Consider the following 20,403-nt stretch of genomic DNA (forward strand, 5'->3'; position numbering starts at 1 on the left):
TAACAGTGTAATGTGGGCTAGGTGACATGAGGGAGATTGCTAGTCTAATGAGGGAGAGAGGGAGATTGCTGCTATGTCAGGGAGTCTCCTGCAGAACACGGGGAAGTAACTATGATGTAACAGTGTAACGTGGGCTAGGTGACATGAGGGAGATTACTAGGCTAATGATTGAGAGAGGGAGATTGCTGCTATGTCAGGGAGTCTCCTGCAGAATGCAGGAGGGGAGGTAACTATGATGTAACAGTGTAATGTGGGCTAGGTGACATGAGGGAGATTGCTAGGCTAATGATTGAGAGAGGGAGATTGCTGCTATGTTAGGGAGTCTCCTGCAGAATGCAGGAGGGGAGGTAACCATACCTCCCAACTGTCACGATTACAGCGGGACAGTCCCGATTTTCGGGTCCTGTCCCGCTGTCCCACCCGCGGCAGGCATTGTCCCGCTGCGGGGGGTGGCAGTTGGGAGACCCCCCAATCTAATAGAATAGACGCTGTGCGCACGTGCACAGCGTCTATTCTCGTATGAAAATGAGGTAGCGGCTAATTAGCATAAGCCGCGCCCTCATTTGCATACGACCCGCCCCCTTTTCGGACGCTAGTGTCCCTATTTCATCATAACAAAAGTTGGGAGGTATGGGTAACTATTATGTAACAGGGTAATGTGGGCTAGGTGATATGAGGGAGATTGCTGCTATGTCAGAGAGTCTCCTGCAGAATGCAGGAGGGTAGGAAGCTATGCAGGACGGCTGCTGGTAACACACAGCCGGGATTGTGTCCCGGCTAAGTACTACAGGGTTACACAGGGAACATGTCAGAGAGGGGAGGGGAGTACAAGTCATGCCCTCTCCACCCTGTCTTGTTGTGTAATGAATACACCATAGACAGGAGACAGCCTTCTCATACAGGACAGAGGAGAGACATCCCATACAGGACAGAGAGAGACACTCCAGGAGGGAGAGAGCTCGGACGGGTGAGGTACCAGTGCAGCAGTCTCTAGGTTACAGCACACCTGGACAGGGCTGCAGAGCTGTATACCAGCTGGGGGGGTTACTATGCAGAGCATGCAGAGCTGTATACCAGCCGGGGGGTTACTATGCAGAGCATGCAGAGCTGTATACCAGCCGGGGGGTTACTATGCAGAGCTGTATACCAGCCGGGGGGTTACTATGCAGAGCATGCAGAGCTGTATACCAGCCGGGGGGTTACTATGCAGAGCATGCAGAGCTGTATACCAGCCGGGGGGTTACTATGCAGAGCATGCAGAGCTGTATACCAGCCGGGGGGTTACTATGCAGAGCATGCAGAGCTGTATACCAGCCGGGGGGTTACTATGCAGAGCATGCAGAGCTGTATACCAGCCGGGGGGTTACTATGCAGAGCATGCAGAACTGTATACCAGCCGGGGGGTTACTATGCAGAGCTGTATACCAGCCGGGGGGTTACTATGCAGAGCATGCAGAGCTGTATACCAGCCGGGGGGTTACTATGCAGAGCATGCAGAACTGTATACCAGCTGGGGGGTTACTATGCAGAGCATGCAGAGCTGTATACCAGCCGGGGGGTTACTATGCAGAGCTGTATACCAGCCGGGGGGTTACTATGCAGAGCATGCAGAGCTGTATACCAGCCGGGGGGTTAATATGCAGAGCATGCAGAGCTGTATACCAGCCGGGGGGTTACTATGCAGAGCTGTATACCAGCCGGGGGGTTACTATGCAGAGCATGCAGAGCTGTATACCAGCCGGGGGGTTACTATGCAGAGCATGCAGAGCTGTATACCAGCCGGGGGGGTTACTATGCAGAGCATGCAGAGCTGTATACCAGCCGGGGGGTTACTATGCAGAGCTGTATACCAGCCGGGGGGTTACTATGCAGAGCATGCAGAGCTGTATACCAGCCGGGGGGTTACTATGCAGAGCTGTATACCAGCTGGGGGGGGGGGGGGGGTGGTTACTGTGCAGAGCATGCAGAGCTTTTCGCCTGAATCAGCGCTTTTCATACATTTAGTAAATGAATGACCACAGCTTTATGCTACGTCACCTGTTCTCAGGTGAGATGAGGCTGATATACAGATGTCCTGCTGCTGGCCTGGTCTAATAAAGTTATATACTGTAATTACTGTATATAGTGTCCGTCATCTGAGTTCTGTACTACAGAGACTCGCTGATATGTGACAGCTACTGGTAGGATCATCCTGGGCTCAGTCAGTCTCTCTCTTTCTCTCTCTCTCTTTCTCTCTCTCTCTGTCTCTCTCTCTCTGTCTCTTTCTCTCTCTCTCTCTCTCTCTTTCTCTCTCTGTCTCTCTCTCTCTGTCTCTCTCTCATATATATGTAATATAGAGTTACTGTAGATGTCTCTGGGAGGATTTGTATTATCAGCGTCTGACTCTTTGTCTCTGTTTATCTGCTTAGTGGCTGCTATTCCTGGCCGCTGTGATTACTCTTCTATGACCCGGGAACACCCCAGGGTCACACAGTACCCGGGAGGCCTCTGACACTCTCTGTGCTGCAGGTGGGCAGGATGGCTTCCACATGGGAGACAGTGCAGGATTTCTACACCTGGGCTCTGCAAAATGGAGGTAATAACACAACGACCAAACTGTTCCTCCTTCTAGAGGGCGATAGAGCCAGTGGGGGGATCTGAGAGGTTTGCTCACTCCTCCCACTGCAGGGTGACAGTAGGGATCTCAGAGATGTGCGCCCGCTCCTCCCACTGCAGGGTGACAGTAGGGATCTGAGATGTTTGCTCACTCCTCCCACTGCAGGGTGACAGTAGGGATCTCAGAGATGTGCGCCCGCTCCTCCCACTGCAGGGTGACAGTAGGGATCTGAGATGTTTGCTCACTCCTCCCACTGCAGGGTGACAGTAGGGATCTCAGAGACGTGCGCCCGCTCCTCCCACTGCAGGGTGACAGTAGGGATCTCAGAGACGTGCAACCCGCTCCTCCCACTGCAGGGTGACAGTAGGGATCTCAGAGACGTGCGCCCGCTCCTCCCACTGCAGGGTGACAGTAGGGATCTCGGAGATGTGCGCCCGCTCCTCCCACTGCAGGGTGACACAGACAGTAGGGATCTCGGAGACGTGCATCCGCTCCTCCCATTGCGGGTGACACAGACAGTAGGGATCTCAGAGATGTGTATGTCCGCTCCTCTCACTGCAGGGTGGAGCAGACAGTAGGGATCTCAGAGACGTGCGCCCGCTCCTCCCACTGCAGGGTGACACATACAGTAGGGATCTCGGAGACATGCATTGTCTCCTCCCATTGCAGGGTGACACGGACAGTAGGGATCGCAGAGATGCTCGACCGCTCCTCCCACTGCAGGGTGACACAGACAGTAGGGATCTCGGAGACATACATCCACTCCTCCCACTGCAGGGTGACAGTAGGGATCTCAGAGATGTGCATCCACTCCTCCCACTGCAGGGTGACACAGACTGTAGGGATCTCGGAGACGTGCATCCGCTCCTCCCATTGCAGGGTGACACAGACAGTAGGGATCTCAGAGACGTGCGCCCGCTCCTCCCACTGCAGGGTGACACAGACTGTAGAATACTCAGAGACGTGCGTCCGCTCCTCCCACTGCAGAGTGACACAGACAGTAGGGATCTCAGAGACGTGCGCCTGCTCCTCCCACTGCAGAGAGACACATACAGTAGGGATCTCAGAGACGTGAGCCTGCTCCTCCCATTGCAAGGTGACACAGACAGTAGGGATCTCAGAGACGTGTGCCCGCTCCTCCCACTGCAGGGTGACACAGACAGTAGGGATCTCAGAGACATACATCCGCTCTTCCCATTGCAGGGTGACACAGACTGTAGGGATCTCAGAGACGTGCGTCTGCTCCTCCCACTGCAGAGTGACACAGACAGTAGGGATCTCAGAGACGTGCGCCTGCTCCTCCCACTGCAGGGTGACACAGACTGTAGGGATCTCAGAGACGTGCGCCCGCTCCTCCCATTGCAGGGTGACACAGACAGTAGGGATCTCAGAGACGTGCGTCCGATCCTCCCACTGCAGGGTGACACAGACAGTAGGGATCTCGGAGACGTGCGTCCGTTCCTCCCATTGCAGGGTGACACAGACAGTAGGGATCTCAGAGACGTGCGTCCGATCCTCCCACTGCAGGGTGACACAGACAGTAGGGATCTCGGAGACGTGCGTCCGCTCCTCCCACTGCAGGGTGACACAGACTGTAGGGATCTCGGAGACGTGCATCCGCTCCTCCCATTGCAGGGTGACACAGACAGTAGGGATCTCGGAGACGTGCGCCCACTCCTCCCATTGCAGGGTGACACAGACAGTAGGGATCTCAGAGACGTGCGCCCGCTTCTCCCACTGCAGGGTGACAGACAGTAGGGATCTCAGAGACGCGCGTCCGCTCCTCCCACTGCAGGGTGACACAGACAGTAGGGATCTCAGAGACGTGCGCCCGCTCCTCCCACTGCAGGGTGACACAGACAGTAGGGATCTCAGAGACGTGCGTCCGATCCTCCCACTGCAGGGTGACACAGACAGTAGGGATCTCAGAGACGTGCGTCCGATCCTCCCACTGCAGGGTGACACAGACAGTAGGGATCTCGGAGACGTGCGTCCGCTCCTCCCATTGCAGGGTGACACAGACAGTAGGGATCTCGGAGACGTGCATTCGGTCCTCCCACTGCAGGGAGACACAGACAGTAGGGATCTCAGAGATGTGCGCCCGCTCCTCCCACTGCAGGGTGACACAGACAGTAGGGATCTCTGAGACATGATTGTCTCCTCCCATTGCAGGGTGACACAGACAGTAGGGATCTCGGAAACATGATTGTCTCCTCCCACTGCAGGGTGACACAGACAGTAGGAATCTCGGAGACATACATCCGCTCCTCCCACTGCAGGGTGACACAGACAATAGGGATCTCAGAGATGTGCATTCGCTCCTCCCACTGCAGGGTGACACAGACAGTAGGAATCTCATATGCATTCGCTCCTCCCACTGCAGGGTGACACAGACAGTAGGGATCTCAGAGACGTGCGTCCGCTCCTCCCACTGCAGGGTGACACAGACAGTAGGGATCTCAGAGACATACATCCGCTCTTCCCATTGCAGGGTGACACAGACTGTAGGGATCTCAGAGACGTGCGCCCGCTCCTCCCACTGCAGGGTGACACAGACAGTAGGGATCTCAGAGATGTGCGCCCGCTCCTCCCACTGCAGGGTGACACAGACAGTAGGAATCTCATATGCATTCGCTCCTCCCATTGCAGGGTGACACAGACAGTAGGGATCTCAGAGCCGTGCGTCCGCTTGTCCCACTGCAGGGTGACACAGACTGTAGGGATCTCAGAGACGTGCGCCCGCTCCTCCCACTGCAGGGTGACACAGACAGTAGGGATCTCAGAGATGTGCGCCCGCTCCTCCCACTGCAGGGTGACACAGACAGTAGGGATCTCAGAGACGTGCGCCCGCTCCTCCCACTGCAGGGTGACACAGACAGTAGGGATCTCAGACATTCGCTCCTCCCATTGCAGGATGACACAGACAGTAGGGATCTCGGAGGTGTGTGACCGCTCCTCCCACTGCAGGGTGACACAAGACATAGAATTGGGGTGAGAGTAACTTGTGTTTGTGGCTATTACAATCTCTCTGTGGTCCCCACTTTCTCCTTCCTGCAGACCATCGCACAGATCCCTGGCTCCTAGTCTACTCCCCAGTCCCTGTCATCCTGATCTTTGCTATCTACCTCCTTATTGTGGCCCTGGGGCCCCGGCTGATGGAAGGAAGAGAAGCTTTCACGCTGCGCTCAGTCCTCCTGGTCTATAACCTGGCTCTGGTGGGGCTGTCTGTCTATATGTTCTATGAGGTAAGTCTGTGCGGTGTTATCTGCATTATGGTCTGACTGGTCTGAGCCACCTTGCACAATCTGTGCTGAGCCTCCATATCCTCTCCAGCTCCTCACCCTGTACCTTCTCTCCTACATGTAACTGGGATATTCTCTGATCCTCCGCAGTTCCTGGTGACCTCGGTGCAGGCGGGATACAGCTATCTGTGCCAACCTGTGGATTACAGTAACAGCGAGCTGGGCATGAGGGTGAGTGAGCATCTCATACTGTGATGGTACAGGCCGCTGCGGGTGTGTGTGGCCGGCACAGCCAGACATGTACTAAGTAAACCAATGCTGTCATGTGTGATCATGTGGCTGCTGTGTCAGCAAAACCATCAGAGGCAACAGAAAGGGTCCATGTAAGTCCCCCGCAATGAGACAAGTGGGAGCATAGGGGGGAGATCTAGCAAATGTTGGTGAGAGATAAAGATGCCAGTTGCCCAAAAGTTGGACAATGTCGATTCTGCACTGTGGGGTAATTGGGGTATGTTCTGGGATAAGCGAATAATGAAACGGAAAAGTGAAGTCTATGATATGAGAGCTGAAAGCTGATTGGGTATTTTGGCCAACTTAATCGTATCCTCCTGAGTCTCAGTAGCATCGCCGTAGAAACCATTGGGTAAATGGTGAAACCACCATTTTGCCAGAATTTGCGCAATCTTGATAGGACATAAATGTGAAGATTTTTTGGAGGTAGAAATCAGTGAATATCACCAACTTCTGTTTATAGGAGGCGCAGATACACCCAGAGCAATAAGCACAATTTTGGTATATTCAAAACATAATATATTTATTTTCCATATATATCATAAAAAAACAATTTATCGAAGTGCACTTCTAACATAATAAAATAGACATACAAGACAGACTACATATAACATAAAATCAATATAGAACCATTATGAGGCTATATTCAATATATAATGAGGCTTTGGTAATTAAGACTTTTTCAAATTATATGAGGCAATGGATAATAGTTACCAGTCCCGCATTAAGAGAGTAAATCTCTTCTGTGGCCATATAGATGTAATTTTGAGGATGTTCCTTCCTGGTGTGCTTTAGGCAGTCTCTCTGTATGGGGTATAAGTTCCCCCTTTGCTTGTTGCCAACTGGACTCCACACTCCCAGGCATAGGCGAATCTAGGGGGTGGTCCGGGGGTGCACAGGACCACCCATTAGACCATGTTGTAGCTGAGGACCAGGGCTTTCCAACGAGCCCAGCCCCGTGTCTCTAGCCCCCTAGGAACCGGAGATACGGCCAGGCAAAGCTGGAACGTTTTCCCTATAGGATAACATGGGACACGCTAATTCCGACCCCCACCCAGTTCAACGGCTACCTGTTCCCCCTTCGGCATCACTGAAGCTCGAGGTTGATCTCAGTCGAACCCAAATCGCTGGGCCTTCAATCTTATACCAGGCTGGATTCATATGGGTTAATTGGTTCCAGGGATATTGAGGTTAAACCGTTTTTTTCATTTCTTAAATGTAATTTCATGGCTGTTTATGTTCTTTGAGGGCAGATTTCTCTGGAACCAAACAGCCCAGTTTCACGGGACCAAAATCATTCGAAGCCAACTCAAAAGTTCTTCAATATGATACGTGTCTCATGTAAATGGGTCAGTTGGTTCCGAAGATATAGCTGGTTGGTTAAAGGGGAGTAGGGAGAGGGGAGTGGTTGTCTCTCCCCCTCGCACCAGAAAATGCAGGGACTAGGCTGGTGTATAAGGGGTCAGCGTGGGAATGTCCCTGCATAATCCTGGGACCATATTCCCGGGTAAATCCCTGCATTTTCTGTTGTGAAAGGGGTATTATTTCAAGCAGCCGTGACCTGCAGTGCTCTGAATACAGCCGGGCAGCCCCCTGCTCTCTGCCCAACTGTCAATGACTGTCACCCCTGCAGCTTCACGCACAACAACAGCGCGCACAATATTTAAAATGTCCTCTCGGCTAGAGGGGACACCAGGAGGGGAGTGGGAGCGTGCTCTGCGCTGCGCTCTGCTCCTCTCCCCATAGAAGCAGCTGCACCGCTCTCCATCTCTCCCTGCAGCAGCAGTGAAGGCTCATATAAAAATTTACAGTAAGTGGCACTTTTGGGGGCATTGCTTAAGGGACGCTACAAGTGGCATTATGTGGGGGCATTACGCATAATGTGTGGCTTAATGTGTAAGGGGCATTACGGTGTGCAGCATCATGTGTAAGGGACATTATGTGTGCAGCATCATGCGTAATGGGTACTATTGTGCGCGGCATCATGTGTAATTGGTACTATGGTGTGCGTCATCATGTATAATGGGTACTATGGTGTGCGGCATCATGTGTAATGGGTACTATGGTGTGCGGCATCATGTGTAATGGGTACTATAGTGCCATCAAGCAAGAACCACCTACCAATGAGCACGTAGGTAAGCAGCACTTATGTGGCAAATATGTAATGGGCATTACGGTTTGTTATATAGTATGTAATGGGCATCATGATGTGTGGCACAATGTGTAATGGGCATTATGGTGTGTGGCCTTATGTGTAATTGGCATTACGGCGTGTGGCTTTATGTGTAATGGGTATTACGGAGTTTGCTAAAATGTGTAATGGGCATTACTGTGTATGGTCTAAAGTGTAATACCACACCCCTTTTTGTGATGCCACACCTCCTTCCCATGAGGCCACGCCCATTTTTGCCGCGCGGCTAAGCCGCGCAAAGGTCCTCCTGCTGTTATATCTAGATCTGGGACCACCCATTACCATAATTCTAGATTCGCCTATGCTCCCAGGCTCAGATGTTACTCAGGTCCACAGTACAATCACAGTCTCTGTTAGCCCAATATGCAATGGGTTGTAGTTATCAGCGGTAGTTGGCAACTTACGCGATTCTCCGCCTCTGGTATGTCGGTGGCTTCCTCAGATCCTTGATCTATAAACAGAAGTTGGTGATATTCACTGATTTCTACCCCCAAAAAGTTTCCACCAGAGGATCACAAAAACCTCTGAATATAGGGGGCAGCAACTTAAACCCAGATTAGAGAAAGGTCCTCCTGTTTAAAACATGAAAAATATCAGCGCTCCTGTGTGACATATTGTCACAAACCCCCCCATAACTGGGAAGAGGCAACAGCGGCTATTTTCCCAGAGACGCCGCATGGGACTAGACTATGGGATGGCGCTCGGGTCTCCTAGTGACGAGTCACTATGCCTGTGTCGACCTTGACCCATGTTGACCTAATGGTGTCGTCCAAATGCTTGTCAACCAACATGCAGGGCCGCCGAGAGGCAGGGGGGGCGGGTACATTTTACCTGGGCCCGGGCCTGCCAGGGGGGCCCGGGTCCCGACACACACAAAAAAAAAAAAAAATCGGGGGTTTTTTTTTTAAAGGGGGCGTGGCCACGGGTCCGCGATTAGGCCACGCCCCCAAATTTGCCTAAGCCCGGTCAGCGATGGCTGTCCTGCTCCTGCTCCAAGTTCCTGTTCCAAAAGGTAATGCCGCCCCGCAATGCATGGCTATGGACAGGGGGAACAGACAAAAAGCGTGTGTGTGTGTGTGTGTGTGTGTGTATGTATGTAACAGGCTGTGTATGTATGGATATATGTGTGTGTAACAGGCTGTGTGTGTGTGTGTGTGTGTGTATAACAGGCTTTGTATATATGTATATGTGTGTGTGTGTGTGTGTGTGTGTGTGTAACAGGCTGTGTATGTATATATGTGTGTGTGTGTGTAACAAGCTATGTATGTATGTCTATATGTGTGTGTGTGTGTGTGTAACAGGCTATGTATGTGTGTGTGTGTGTAACAGGCTTTGTATGTATGTATATATGTGTGTGTGTGTGTGTGTAAAAGGCTGTGTGTGTGTGTGTGTGTGTGTGTGTGTGTGTGTAACAGGCTTTGTATGTATGTATATGTGTGTGTGTAACAGGCTGTGTATGTATATATGTGTGTGTAACAGGCGTAGGGCGGGATGTACTAAATTTCGCAATTTATTATTATTTTTTCGCCTACCTAACGTTTGTTGTACGCTGCGTTATGTTTGCCTGGTGCATCTTCGTCCGCCTCATGCTCTAAACTTCAGACTTCCCTGCTGGAGTTGCGGACAGTGCGTCCGTCATGGTGTGTTTTTTTTTGTACTGCGCATGCGCAGGTTTATTTCCTTGCCGTCATGCGCAGTGCGCACTTGTTGATGGTCACGGTACCTTAAGGGATTTGCAAAATGTCAAAGGGTTCTGTATAACCCAATATGAAAGAATACTTAATTACATCCTTACATACTCCTATCCATCCACCAAGTACCAGTGCTGGCAATATTACATACATATATATATATATATATATATATATATATATATATATATATATATATATATATATATATATTATATACAAATAAATATGCTGTAGACAAATAATACAAGAAAATAATGAGGAAATTCGCCAGCTTATTGTGGCGTTAATGCCCACTGCTTTAATCGCTTTTAGCAAACAGTGCAGCTGTTAGTGCATGTGAGCCGTGACAATTCTACTCAGCCGTCTATGAGGAGGAAGTCTCGTCGCGGGTGTCCCGCGATACTCCCCGACGGGCTACTGAAGAGCAGAACAAAACCACCGCTACTTTAGTGCATTCGAGAACGCAGGAACGCGGAGATAAAAGACAACTTCCGCGGCGGCAAGCATTAGTACATCCCGCCCTGTGTGTGTGTGTGTGTGTGTGTGTGTGTAACAGGCTATGTATGTATGTCTATATGTGTGTGTGTGTAACAGGCTATGTGTGTGTGTGTGTGTAACAGGCTTTGTGTATATGTATATGTATATATATATATATATATATATATATATATATATATATATGTGTGTGTGTGTGTGTGTAACACAGGCTATGTTCTGTATGTGTGAAGGAACAGGCTGTGTATGTATATATATGTGTGTGTGTGTGTGTGTGTGTGTGTGTGTAACAGGCTATGTATGTATATGTGTGTGTGTGTGTGTGTGTGTGTGTGTGTGTGTGTGTGTAACAGGCTATGTACTGTATGTGTGAAGGAACAGGCTATGTGTGTGTTTGTGTAACAGGCTATGTGTGTGTGTAACAGGCTATGGCCCTCATTCAGGTTGGTTCGCTCCCCCGCACGTTCACACAGGGGAGCGATGTTGTGCATGTGAAGCCACTTTGTGTGAGCGAGCAAACCGATTATTTGCCGCCCCGATCGCATGCAGCAGTGTGGACGGAAGCGTGGGGTGGTGGATATGGTTTGCGCCCATGGGAACTCCCATGACGTGGGTGCCGGGGGAGGGCAGCTGATGTCACCGGATGTCAGCTGCCCACCCTCTTCTCGTACAGGAGCGCCACAGATCTAAGACAGCAGAGACTGACTTAGATCTGCGAGCGCTTGAGAAATCATTTGATGGTCGGCGACCGCACTGCCCTGCACACAAGCTGCAAATCAATGATTATGTAAAACATCCGTTCGCATGCATGAAATCTGAGGTATTTAGATGACCCGCAAAGCTGCAAATTTTGCAGCTTTGTGGTCAATCAGAATGACCTCCAATGTGTGTGAAGGGAACAGGCTACATGGGGCCCATTTATGACGGATCATATATGGAATGCGATCTGGGTGGGACCATACTGCCCAGGATCACATGAGATTAAAGAGGTTTAATGGACACAATCCCCCCTCTCCCTCCAGGTGCACATACCGCTGGCCATCACAATGCAGCTGCTCTTGGTGCCGGATCTGTAGCTTTGGGGGACACAGCAGATACCGGCAGCTCAGTTCGGCGATACTGCAAGTAGTGGCATCTGCTGCTTCTTGCCAGCAGGTTGAAAGAACTGTTGCCGCTTTCCCTGCTGCGTGTGTGAGCTTGGGATCCTTATACTCCAGAGGCGGCGCTTCAAATGGGGATGATCGTGCCAGTCACAGATCTTGGGGAGAGGAGCCGTGGGCTGGCCACCCCTGCTGTATGGCATAGGGGTCTGGGCAGCGCAGGGGGGCAGAGGGTCCCTGTGATGGATGGGCAGACAGCAGTGGGGTCCTTGCGGAGGATGGGAGCTATTACCTAGTTTCCATCCTCCGTAGGGACCCTGCCGCTATCTGCCCATCCATGGCCACGACCCCTTACTCCCATGGGCGCAACCCATATCCACCACCCCACGCTTTTGTCCACACTGCTGCATACGAACGGGGCGGCAAGTAATCGATTTGAATTTTGTGTAGCATAATGTGTAAGGGGCAAGTATAAGGGGTCTACTATTGTGTTGCATAAAGGGTATATGGTGTGGTACACACCCCTATATCCTTTAATGGCCACACCTCTTTTCTGTTGCTCGCCACTCCAGGGGGGCCCCGTGACGCTGTTGTACCGGGGCCCAGGATTTCTCTTGGCAGCCCTGCCAACATACTGTAGACCAACTGACCGTATGCCTCATTACCTAAGCCAACGTTATAAATCCATTGCTCTAAGAGGCCTATTTGTTATAGGGGTGCCCAGATAATTAGGTATCCAGCTCACCGCAGTTCGGTATCTGTCCAGTGTGGGGCGTCCCAGAGGTAATTGCCGCAGATGATTCCTCTGCTGGCAGAAGTGTTGGTGCACATACTGAGCTCACGATGCGGTGTTAGGAACATATGGATTTCTCACAGTGGGCGTTTCCCAGAGATTTGCGCAAGCTCAGTAGAAAAATCACCGGAAAAAATGTCGCCATGACATTTTCCCAGAGACTTTGCATTCGCAGCAGACTCTGACACACCGGAGTCTCCTGCCGCGTCGCCAACTAGAGAGGTGGGGACCGGATTCAGGACTGCCCACAGACCCCCTCCTATATGCCTGTAGTGTGTGTCAAACATTTCTTCTCACTAAGAAATCCGTTGAGTCCATCCTGAGGCTCTGACTAAGAGACGAGGTGACAATAGGCCACCCCAGCCCATGTCCTCTGACCTAACGTGTTGTGTCTCCCGCAGATGGCCAGAGTCTGTTGGTGGTTCTTCTTCTCCAAGGTGATAGAGCTTCTAGACACGGTGAGTATGGACGGCGCGATTATCCTAATAATGAACAGAACCAGGTGGAGGATCCAAATGTTATCACAGAAATGCACCAGGACTGAATAATCCCTACAAGGTTATTTACCAACAGTGAACATGAACATCACGTTTGGGCATTTGTGTGAGGCCGGCACTTGGATGATGATGATTATCAGTAGTAGGGTTTTAACCCAAGTTATGGGTTACAGGGTAAAACAGTGGGTGTCAGGGGCAGCTGGGGGCCCCATAGTGATCAGGGGTTGATACCTGCTTCCATTGTGTGACCGATTGGGGCATCTAAGGACCCGGGCTGTATTACTGTGTGTACGGGCGCTGACCGTGGGCATTTTAGACCTGGCATATAACGATGCACACAGGGGAAGGACTCTGCAGCAGCAGTTATATAAAGCCACCAATAGGGGCCGCTGTAGCAGCTTCTGTGTCCACCTAAGGACCGGCACAGTGCGCAGTAAGTAGGGATGGCCATCGGTGTGCCTACTATCGATGGTTATACAACTGGCATGTAGGATCTAATGCTTGTGGCATGTGAAGGAGACATTGGCTTTAGGCTGCCCAGTTGGCGCTACAGCACAACGTACATAAAGTAATGGTTCCATTAGAAAGTTACACTGGCACAGCCATCTGGCAGTCACCTTAAGGACTTTACCCCCCCACAGTACATCGGGTCGGGTGATAGCTAACAAGCATTTGGATAAATGAGGTTCCTCAGACGTCACCTGCGAGGCACCCCTCCCCCCATTCCACTGTGTACATGCTCTGTGGACTGTACAAGAGTCAGTAGAGATAAACGCACAGAGATATGAAGACGCTGTTCTGTCACAGGATATCTCTGATATACAGGAGTTGCAGAGCATGCTGGGAGATGTAGTACTAAAAGCCTTATGAATGCATGGCTATTTATTATTCTATTCTCTTTTATTCCATCCCCAGATCTTCTTCATCATGAGGAAGAAGTTTAATCAGATCTCGTTTTTACATGTGTATCACCATGCCACCATGATCTTCAACTGGTGGGCCGGGGTCAAATACGTTGCTGGAGGGCAGGGTAATTATAAAACGGGCTCTGTATCCCATAAACTCTCCGCACTGTGACCCCCCCCCCCCATACACCAGACACACCCAATGCTCCTCCACATGTATACAGACATGACTGCCTATATAACCCCTCCCCCATACACCAGACCCACCCAATGCTCCTCCACATGTATACAGACATGACTGTGTATATAACCCCTCCCCCATACACCAGACCCACCCAATGCTCCACCCCACCTCTACAGACATGACTGCCTATATAACCCCTCCCCCATACACCAGACCCACCCAATGCTCCTCCCCACCTCTAGAGACATGACTGTCTATATATAACCCCTCCCCCATACACCAGACCCACCCAACGCTCCTCCCCTTCTCTAGAGACATGACTGCCTATATAACCCCTCCCCCCATACACCAGACCCACCCAATGCTCCTCCCCACCTCTAGAGACATGACTGTCTATATAACCCAACGCTCCTCCCCATATCTACAGAAATGACTGCCTATATAACCCCTCCCCCATACACCAGACCCACCCAATGCTCCTCCCCACCTCTAGAGACATGACTGCCTATATAACCCCTCCCCCATACACCAGACACACCCAACGCTCCTCCCCTTCTCTAGAGACATGACTGCCTATATAACCCCTCCCCCATACAACAGACCAACCCAATGCTCCTCCCCACCTCTAGAGACATGACTGTCTATATAACCCCTCCCCCATACACCAGACCCACCCAACGCTCCTCCCCATATCTACAGAAATGACTGCCTATATAACCCCTCCCCCATACACCAGACCCACCCAATGCTCCTCCACATTTCTACAGACATGACTGCCAATATAACCCCTCCCCCATACACCAGACACACCCAACGCTCCTCCCCACCTCTAGAGACATGACTGCCTATATAACCCCTCCCCCATACACCAGACCCACCCAACGCTCCTCCCGAACTCTACAGACATGACTGTGTTTATAACCCCTCCCCCATACACCAGACCCACCCAACGCTCCTCCCCACCTCTAGAGACATGACTGCCTATATAACCCCTCCCCCATACACCAGTTCCACCCAATGCTCCTCCACATGTATACAGACATGACTGCCTATATAACCCCTCCCCCATACACCAGTTCCACCCAATGCTCCTCCACATGTATACAGACATGACTGTGTATATAACCCCTCCCCCATACACCAGACCCACCCAATGCTCCACCCCACCTCTACAGACATGACTGCCTATATAACCCCTCCCCCATACACCAGTTCCACCCAATGCTCCTCCACATGTATACAGACATGACTGTGTATATAACCCCTCCCCCATACACCAGACCCACCCAATGCTCCACCCCACCTCTACAGACATGACTGTCTATATAACCCCTCCCCCATACACCAGACCCACCCAATGCTCCTCCCTATATCTACAGAAATGACTGCCTATATAACCCCTCCCCCATACACCAGACCCACCCAATATTCCTCCACATGTATACAGACATGACTGTCTATATAACCCCTCCCCCATACACCAGACTCACCCAATGCTCCTCCCCACCTCTAGAGACATGACTGTCTATATAACCCCTCCCCCATACACCAGACCCACCCAACGCTCCTCCCCTTCTCTAGAGACATGACTGTCTATATAACCCCTCCCCCATACACCAGACCCACCCAACGCTCCTCCCCATATCTACAGAAATGACTGCCTATATAACCCCTCCCCCATACACCAGACCCACCCAATGCTCCTCCACATGTATACAGACATGACTGTCTATATAACCCCTCCCCCATACACCAGACCCACCCAATGCTCCTCCCCACCTCTAGAGACATGACTGCCTAAATAACCCCTCCCCCATACACCAGACCCACCCAATGCTCCTCCCCATCTCTACAGACATGTCTCCCTATATAACCCCTCCCCCATACACCAGACCCACCCAATGCTCCTCCACATGTATACAGACATGACTGCCTATATAACCCCTCCCCCATACATCAGACCCACCCAATGCTCCTCCCCATTTCTACAGACATGTCTCCCTCCCTATATATAACCCCCAATGTTCTTCTTTTCTCTCTGGCAGCGTTTTTCATTGGCATGTTGAATTCCTTTGTCCACACCTTCATGTACCTGTACTACGCTCTTGCTGTGCTGGGGCCATCAGTGCAGAAGTATCTCTGGTGGAAACGCTACCTCACAATGCTACAGCTGGTAACTATACACCTCCCGAGCTACTGACCCCACGTCATAACTCTACAGCCTGAGGCAGGGGTGGATCTAGGCATTACATTTAGGGGAGGCACTTTGAAAATAAACACTGACTCCTCCCCTCTAATCATTACTCCACCCACTTAGTTTTTCCTCTTCCCATTTTTCACCCAGGATTGTGTTGGTGTGGCCAGAGCCATGTGGGTGTGATCAGGGCTGTATGGGTGAGGCCAGAGCCATGTGGGTGTGATCAGAGCTGTATGGGTGAGGCCAGAACCATGTGGGTGTGACCAGGGCTGTATAAGTGTGGCCAGAGCCGTGTGGGTTTGAGCAGAGCTGTATAGGTGTGGCCAGAGCTGTGTGGGTGTGATCAGGGCTGTATAGGTGTGGCCAGGGCTTTGTGGGTGTTCCAGGGCTGTGTGGGTGTGGCCAGAGCCATGTGGGTTTGAGCAGGGCTGTATAGGTGTGGCCAGAACCATGTGGGTGTGATCAGGGCTGTATGGGTGAGGCCAGAGCCATGTGGCTGTGATCAGGGCTGTATGGGTGAGGCCAGAGCCATGTGGGTGTGATCAGGGCTGTATGGGTGAGGCCAGAACCATGTGGGTGTGATCAGGGCTGTATGGGTGAGGCCAGAGCCATGTGGGTGTGATCAGGGCTGTATGGGTGAGGCCAGAGCCATGTGGGTGTGATCATGGCTGTGTGGGTGTGGCCAGAACCATGTGGGTGTGATCAGGGCTGTATGGGTGAGGCCAGAGCCATATGGGTGTGATCAGGGCTGTATGGGTGAAGCCAGAGCCATGTGGATGTGATCAGGGCTGTATGGGTGAATCCAGAGCCATGTGGGTGTGATCAGGGCTGTATGGGTGAAGCCAGAGCCATGTGTGTGCGCCCAGGGCTGTGTAGTTGTGTCCAGAGCCATGTGGGTGTGGCCAGAGCCATGTGGGCATGAGGAGGCATGTGGGTGTAATTAAGGCTCTGTGGATGAGGCAAGAGCTATATCAATGTGGCCAGAGCCATGTGCGTGTGAGCAAGGCTGTGTAGGTGTGGTCAGATCCATGTGGGTGTGGCCAGGGCTGTGTAGTTGTGGCCAGAGCCATGTGGGTGTGGCCAGGGCTGTATAGGTGTGGCCAGAGCCATGTGGGTGTGGCCAGGGCTGTGTAGTTGTGGCCAGAGCCATGTGGGTGTGGCCAGAGCCATGTGGGTTTGAGCAGGGCTGTGTAGTTGTGGCCAGAGCCATGTGGGTGTGGCCAGGGCTGTGTAGTTGTGGCCAGAGCCATGTGGGTGTGGCTAGGGCTGTATAGGTGTGGCCAGAACCATGTGGGTTTGAGCAGGGCTGTGTAGTTCTGGCCAGAGCCATGTGGGTGTGATCAGGGCTGTGTGGGTGAGGTCCGAGACATGTGGGTAGGGCCAGAGCCATTTGGGCATGACGAAGGCTGAATAGGTGTGGCCAGAGCCATGTGCATGTGATCCAGTGTGGGTTTGTACACCTTTACACTATCAGACCGAGGGCCAGATTCACTAAGCTTCACAAATGATAAAATAGAGCCAGCCAATCAGCTCCTACCTGCCATGTCATAGACCAGACATGTCCAACCTTGGCCCTCCAGCTGTTGTGAAACTACAAGTCCCATCATGCATTGCCACAGTTTTGCTAATAGGGAATGCTAAAACTATGGCAAGGCATGCTGGGATGTGTAGTTTCACAACAGCTGGAGGGCCCAGGTTGGACATGCCTGTCATAGACTGTGTTTGAAAGATGTCAGGCAGGAGCTGATTGGTTGGTTGTTCACTCTCCATGTTATCACTTGTGAAGCTTAGTGCATACGGTACCCTATATCTTCCCGAATGTGAATGTATAATAATAATGTCACCATTTGTGAGGAAAACAGAAATATAATGTCAGTAATTATGATTCATGGCCGACATTTGGGCAGCACATGATGGCATGATGATAGGCCAGATGCAGATGCTGTTGGGCAGAGATGGCGCCCCCCCCCCCCCCATATGCCCCCCCCCCCCCATATGTCAGAGCATTGATACACTGTATGTAGGTGACATTAACCATGTGATGTGTCTCTGTATTCTCGCAGACCCAGTTTGTGGCAATCGCTTTCCACTCCGGCTACAACCTCTTCACAGACTGTCCATTCCCTGATGGGTTTAATGGCGTGGTCTTCTTCTACATCCTCACCCTCCTCATCCTCTTCCTCAACTTCTACTACCAGACCTACCTGCGCCGCAGCCACAGAAAGAAGCTATGAGTGCTCAGGGGCCGCAGGGAGAGCCGCCAGGGGGCCGCAGGGAGAGCCGCCAGGGGGCCGCAGGGAGAGCCGCCAGGGGGCCGCAGGGAGAACCACCTGGGGGCCGCAGGGAGAACCACCTGGGGGCCGCAGGGAGAACCACCTGGGGGCCGCAGGGAGAACCACCTGGGGACACAGGGAGAGCCGCCTGGGGCCACAGGGTCATGAAGGACAAATGTGCCATAGGGAGCATCACTCGGTACACTGCCGGGGCCCAGTACCCAGATATGTCAGTCATACCCGTCTCAGGGGGCACCCCAATCCTAGAGGACACTGCTCCAGCCTCGCCCTCCGTCTACACAAAGCCCACTGACCGATATCTCTGCACGAATAACTGTAACTACGCTTAATAAATGTGTTTTATAATTGGTCAGTTTCTTCATATGGAGAAATACATGTTACATGTATGTGTCATGTATGTACATGCCAGCACACCGATCTCTCCCTCTCGCTGGAAGGCAGGTGCAGGGAAGGTATCCCATGTTTTTGATGAAGGGGTGCGGATGGGAAAGTCTATAAAGTCTACGTCGACATGCAAAAGATTGACATTAATAACAATACTGACGTGCTAAAGGTCGACATGAACAAAAGATCGACCTGAGAAATTGACATAAAGTCGAAACAAGTGAAAGGTCGAAATACTTTAGTACTCTGCACCAATAAAAATAAGAGAAACGGAGATAGGTTAATAAAATACTGTATTTTAATAAAGAAGTATATACAAGTATATACAGCATCGATGATGTTACTACAGATAAACCAATTTCCTAAAATAAATTTAATACATAATTCTACTTAGAGGTGGATCCGCGGATCGGATCGGAGGTAAAACACAAACAATATGGCCCTTTTCACACGATTTATCGGCCCGATGGATCAAAAGAGCCATATTATATAAGGGTGTTGTGACCTAATGTCAAGACAGCGGAGACTGGGATTCACTGCTGCCCTATGTCATGCAAGTGGTACATGCAGTGCCCCCAGCCTCTGCTGGCTCTATCCCATTGGTACGCATGTATAGAAGGCAGCCCCTGGGGTACTAGACCTGTGAATGGAGGGATTGAAGCAACAAGCTCAGGAACCTAATGTGTGTCACAGCTGTGTGACCGATTCCGACAGAGAAGTCCTTTGGTATAATGGCATAAGTACCAAGCTGAGGGTTATTGTCAAGAAAAGACCTTATTATACACCTGAAGCTAAACAGGGAGCCATAAAACATGAGGTAGAATGTATGGGGGTATAGAGGCTGGGGGTAATAGGAAAGTCCAATAGTGAATGTAACAAACCTGTTGTATTAGTTCCTTAGCCCTAAAGCTGAATAAAGTTTCTAAATTCAATTCCAGGCTGTATGGAAAGAGGTATTTCTAGGCAACTGGAAACCCACCCTGTGTTTGCCTATGATATATGTAGATGATGGCTTGCCGGGAACGGACGATTTGGTTGAGAATTTGGCCTAAAGTCAATACCTGACAACTCTAGACCTAACTAACGGATATTGGCAAATCCGCTAAACAGAACTGGCCAAGGCTGCCGGAGAGATTCCAATTCCATGTGTTACCATTAGGGTTACATGGGGCCCCTAAGACCTTCCAAAGGGAAAGTCATCATCTATATATCATTGGCAAATACAGGGTGGGTTTCCAGTTGCCTAGAAATCCCTCTTTCCATGAAGACTGGCCAGTGTTGACTACATGCAGTATAAGGGGAGGGATGAAGATTGAACCCTCATTAATACATCCCTGCCTGAGACTACTGTACACACAGCATTATTTATTATTTATTTATTAACCGTTTCTTATATAGCGCAGCATATTCCGTTGGACAGGAATTATAGCGATAATGAGCTATATTCTAGAATACACATATACTATACATTGGTGGACATAGGCCCTTATTCTGATTGACTCACTCGGATACAAACTCGCTTGGAGAGCGTTTCCTAGCC

At 51.0% G+C, this 20,403-nt stretch overlaps 1 protein-coding gene across 3 annotated transcripts; it reads left to right on the plus strand.

The window, feature by feature from the left end:
- The first annotated feature begins 776 nt into the window (after nucleotides 1-776).
- Nucleotides 777-18,826, plus strand: LOC146019765 (very long chain fatty acid elongase 4-like). Of its 3 annotated transcripts, XR_014450668.1 has the most exons (9): nucleotides 777-967; nucleotides 2,409-2,575; nucleotides 5,654-5,841; nucleotides 5,989-6,069; nucleotides 12,804-12,860; nucleotides 13,815-13,929; nucleotides 16,034-16,161; nucleotides 18,249-18,515; nucleotides 18,562-18,826. XR_014450668.1 is itself a non-coding variant. In XM_083152303.1 (8 exons), the coding sequence occupies exons 2-8, from the start codon at nucleotides 2,518-2,520 to the stop codon at nucleotides 18,417-18,419; spliced, it is 798 nt and encodes a 265-aa protein (XP_083008429.1). In that variant the 5' UTR covers nucleotides 777-972; nucleotides 2,409-2,517; the 3' UTR covers nucleotides 18,420-18,826. The 3 variants fall into 3 exon arrangements, 2 of the variants coding, with proteins under 2 accessions (XP_083008429.1, XP_083008428.1); XM_083152303.1 differs by having other exon boundaries at nucleotides 777-972; nucleotides 18,249-18,826; XM_083152302.1 differs by having other exon boundaries at nucleotides 18,249-18,826.
- Nucleotides 18,827-20,403: the final 1,577 nt, after the last annotated feature.

Source organism: Crinia signifera, chromosome 7 (genome assembly GCF_055691185.1).
Source record: "Crinia signifera chromosome 7, ASM5569118v1, whole genome shotgun sequence".
NCBI classification, from domain to species: domain Eukaryota; kingdom Metazoa; phylum Chordata; class Amphibia; order Anura; family Myobatrachidae; genus Crinia; species Crinia signifera.

Coding starts and splice junctions, on each gene's coding strand:
- LOC146019765 (XM_083152303.1), top strand. CDS start 2,518: ATGGCTTCCACATGGGAGACAGTGCAGGATTTCTACACCTGGGCTCTG. Junction 5,842..5,988: donor CTGTCTATATGTTCTATGAG/GTAAGTCTGTGC, acceptor GATCCTCCGCAG/TTCCTGGTGACCTCGGTGCA. Junction 13,930..16,033: donor ATACGTTGCTGGAGGGCAGG/GTAATTATAAAA, acceptor TCTCTCTGGCAG/CGTTTTTCATTGGCATGTTG.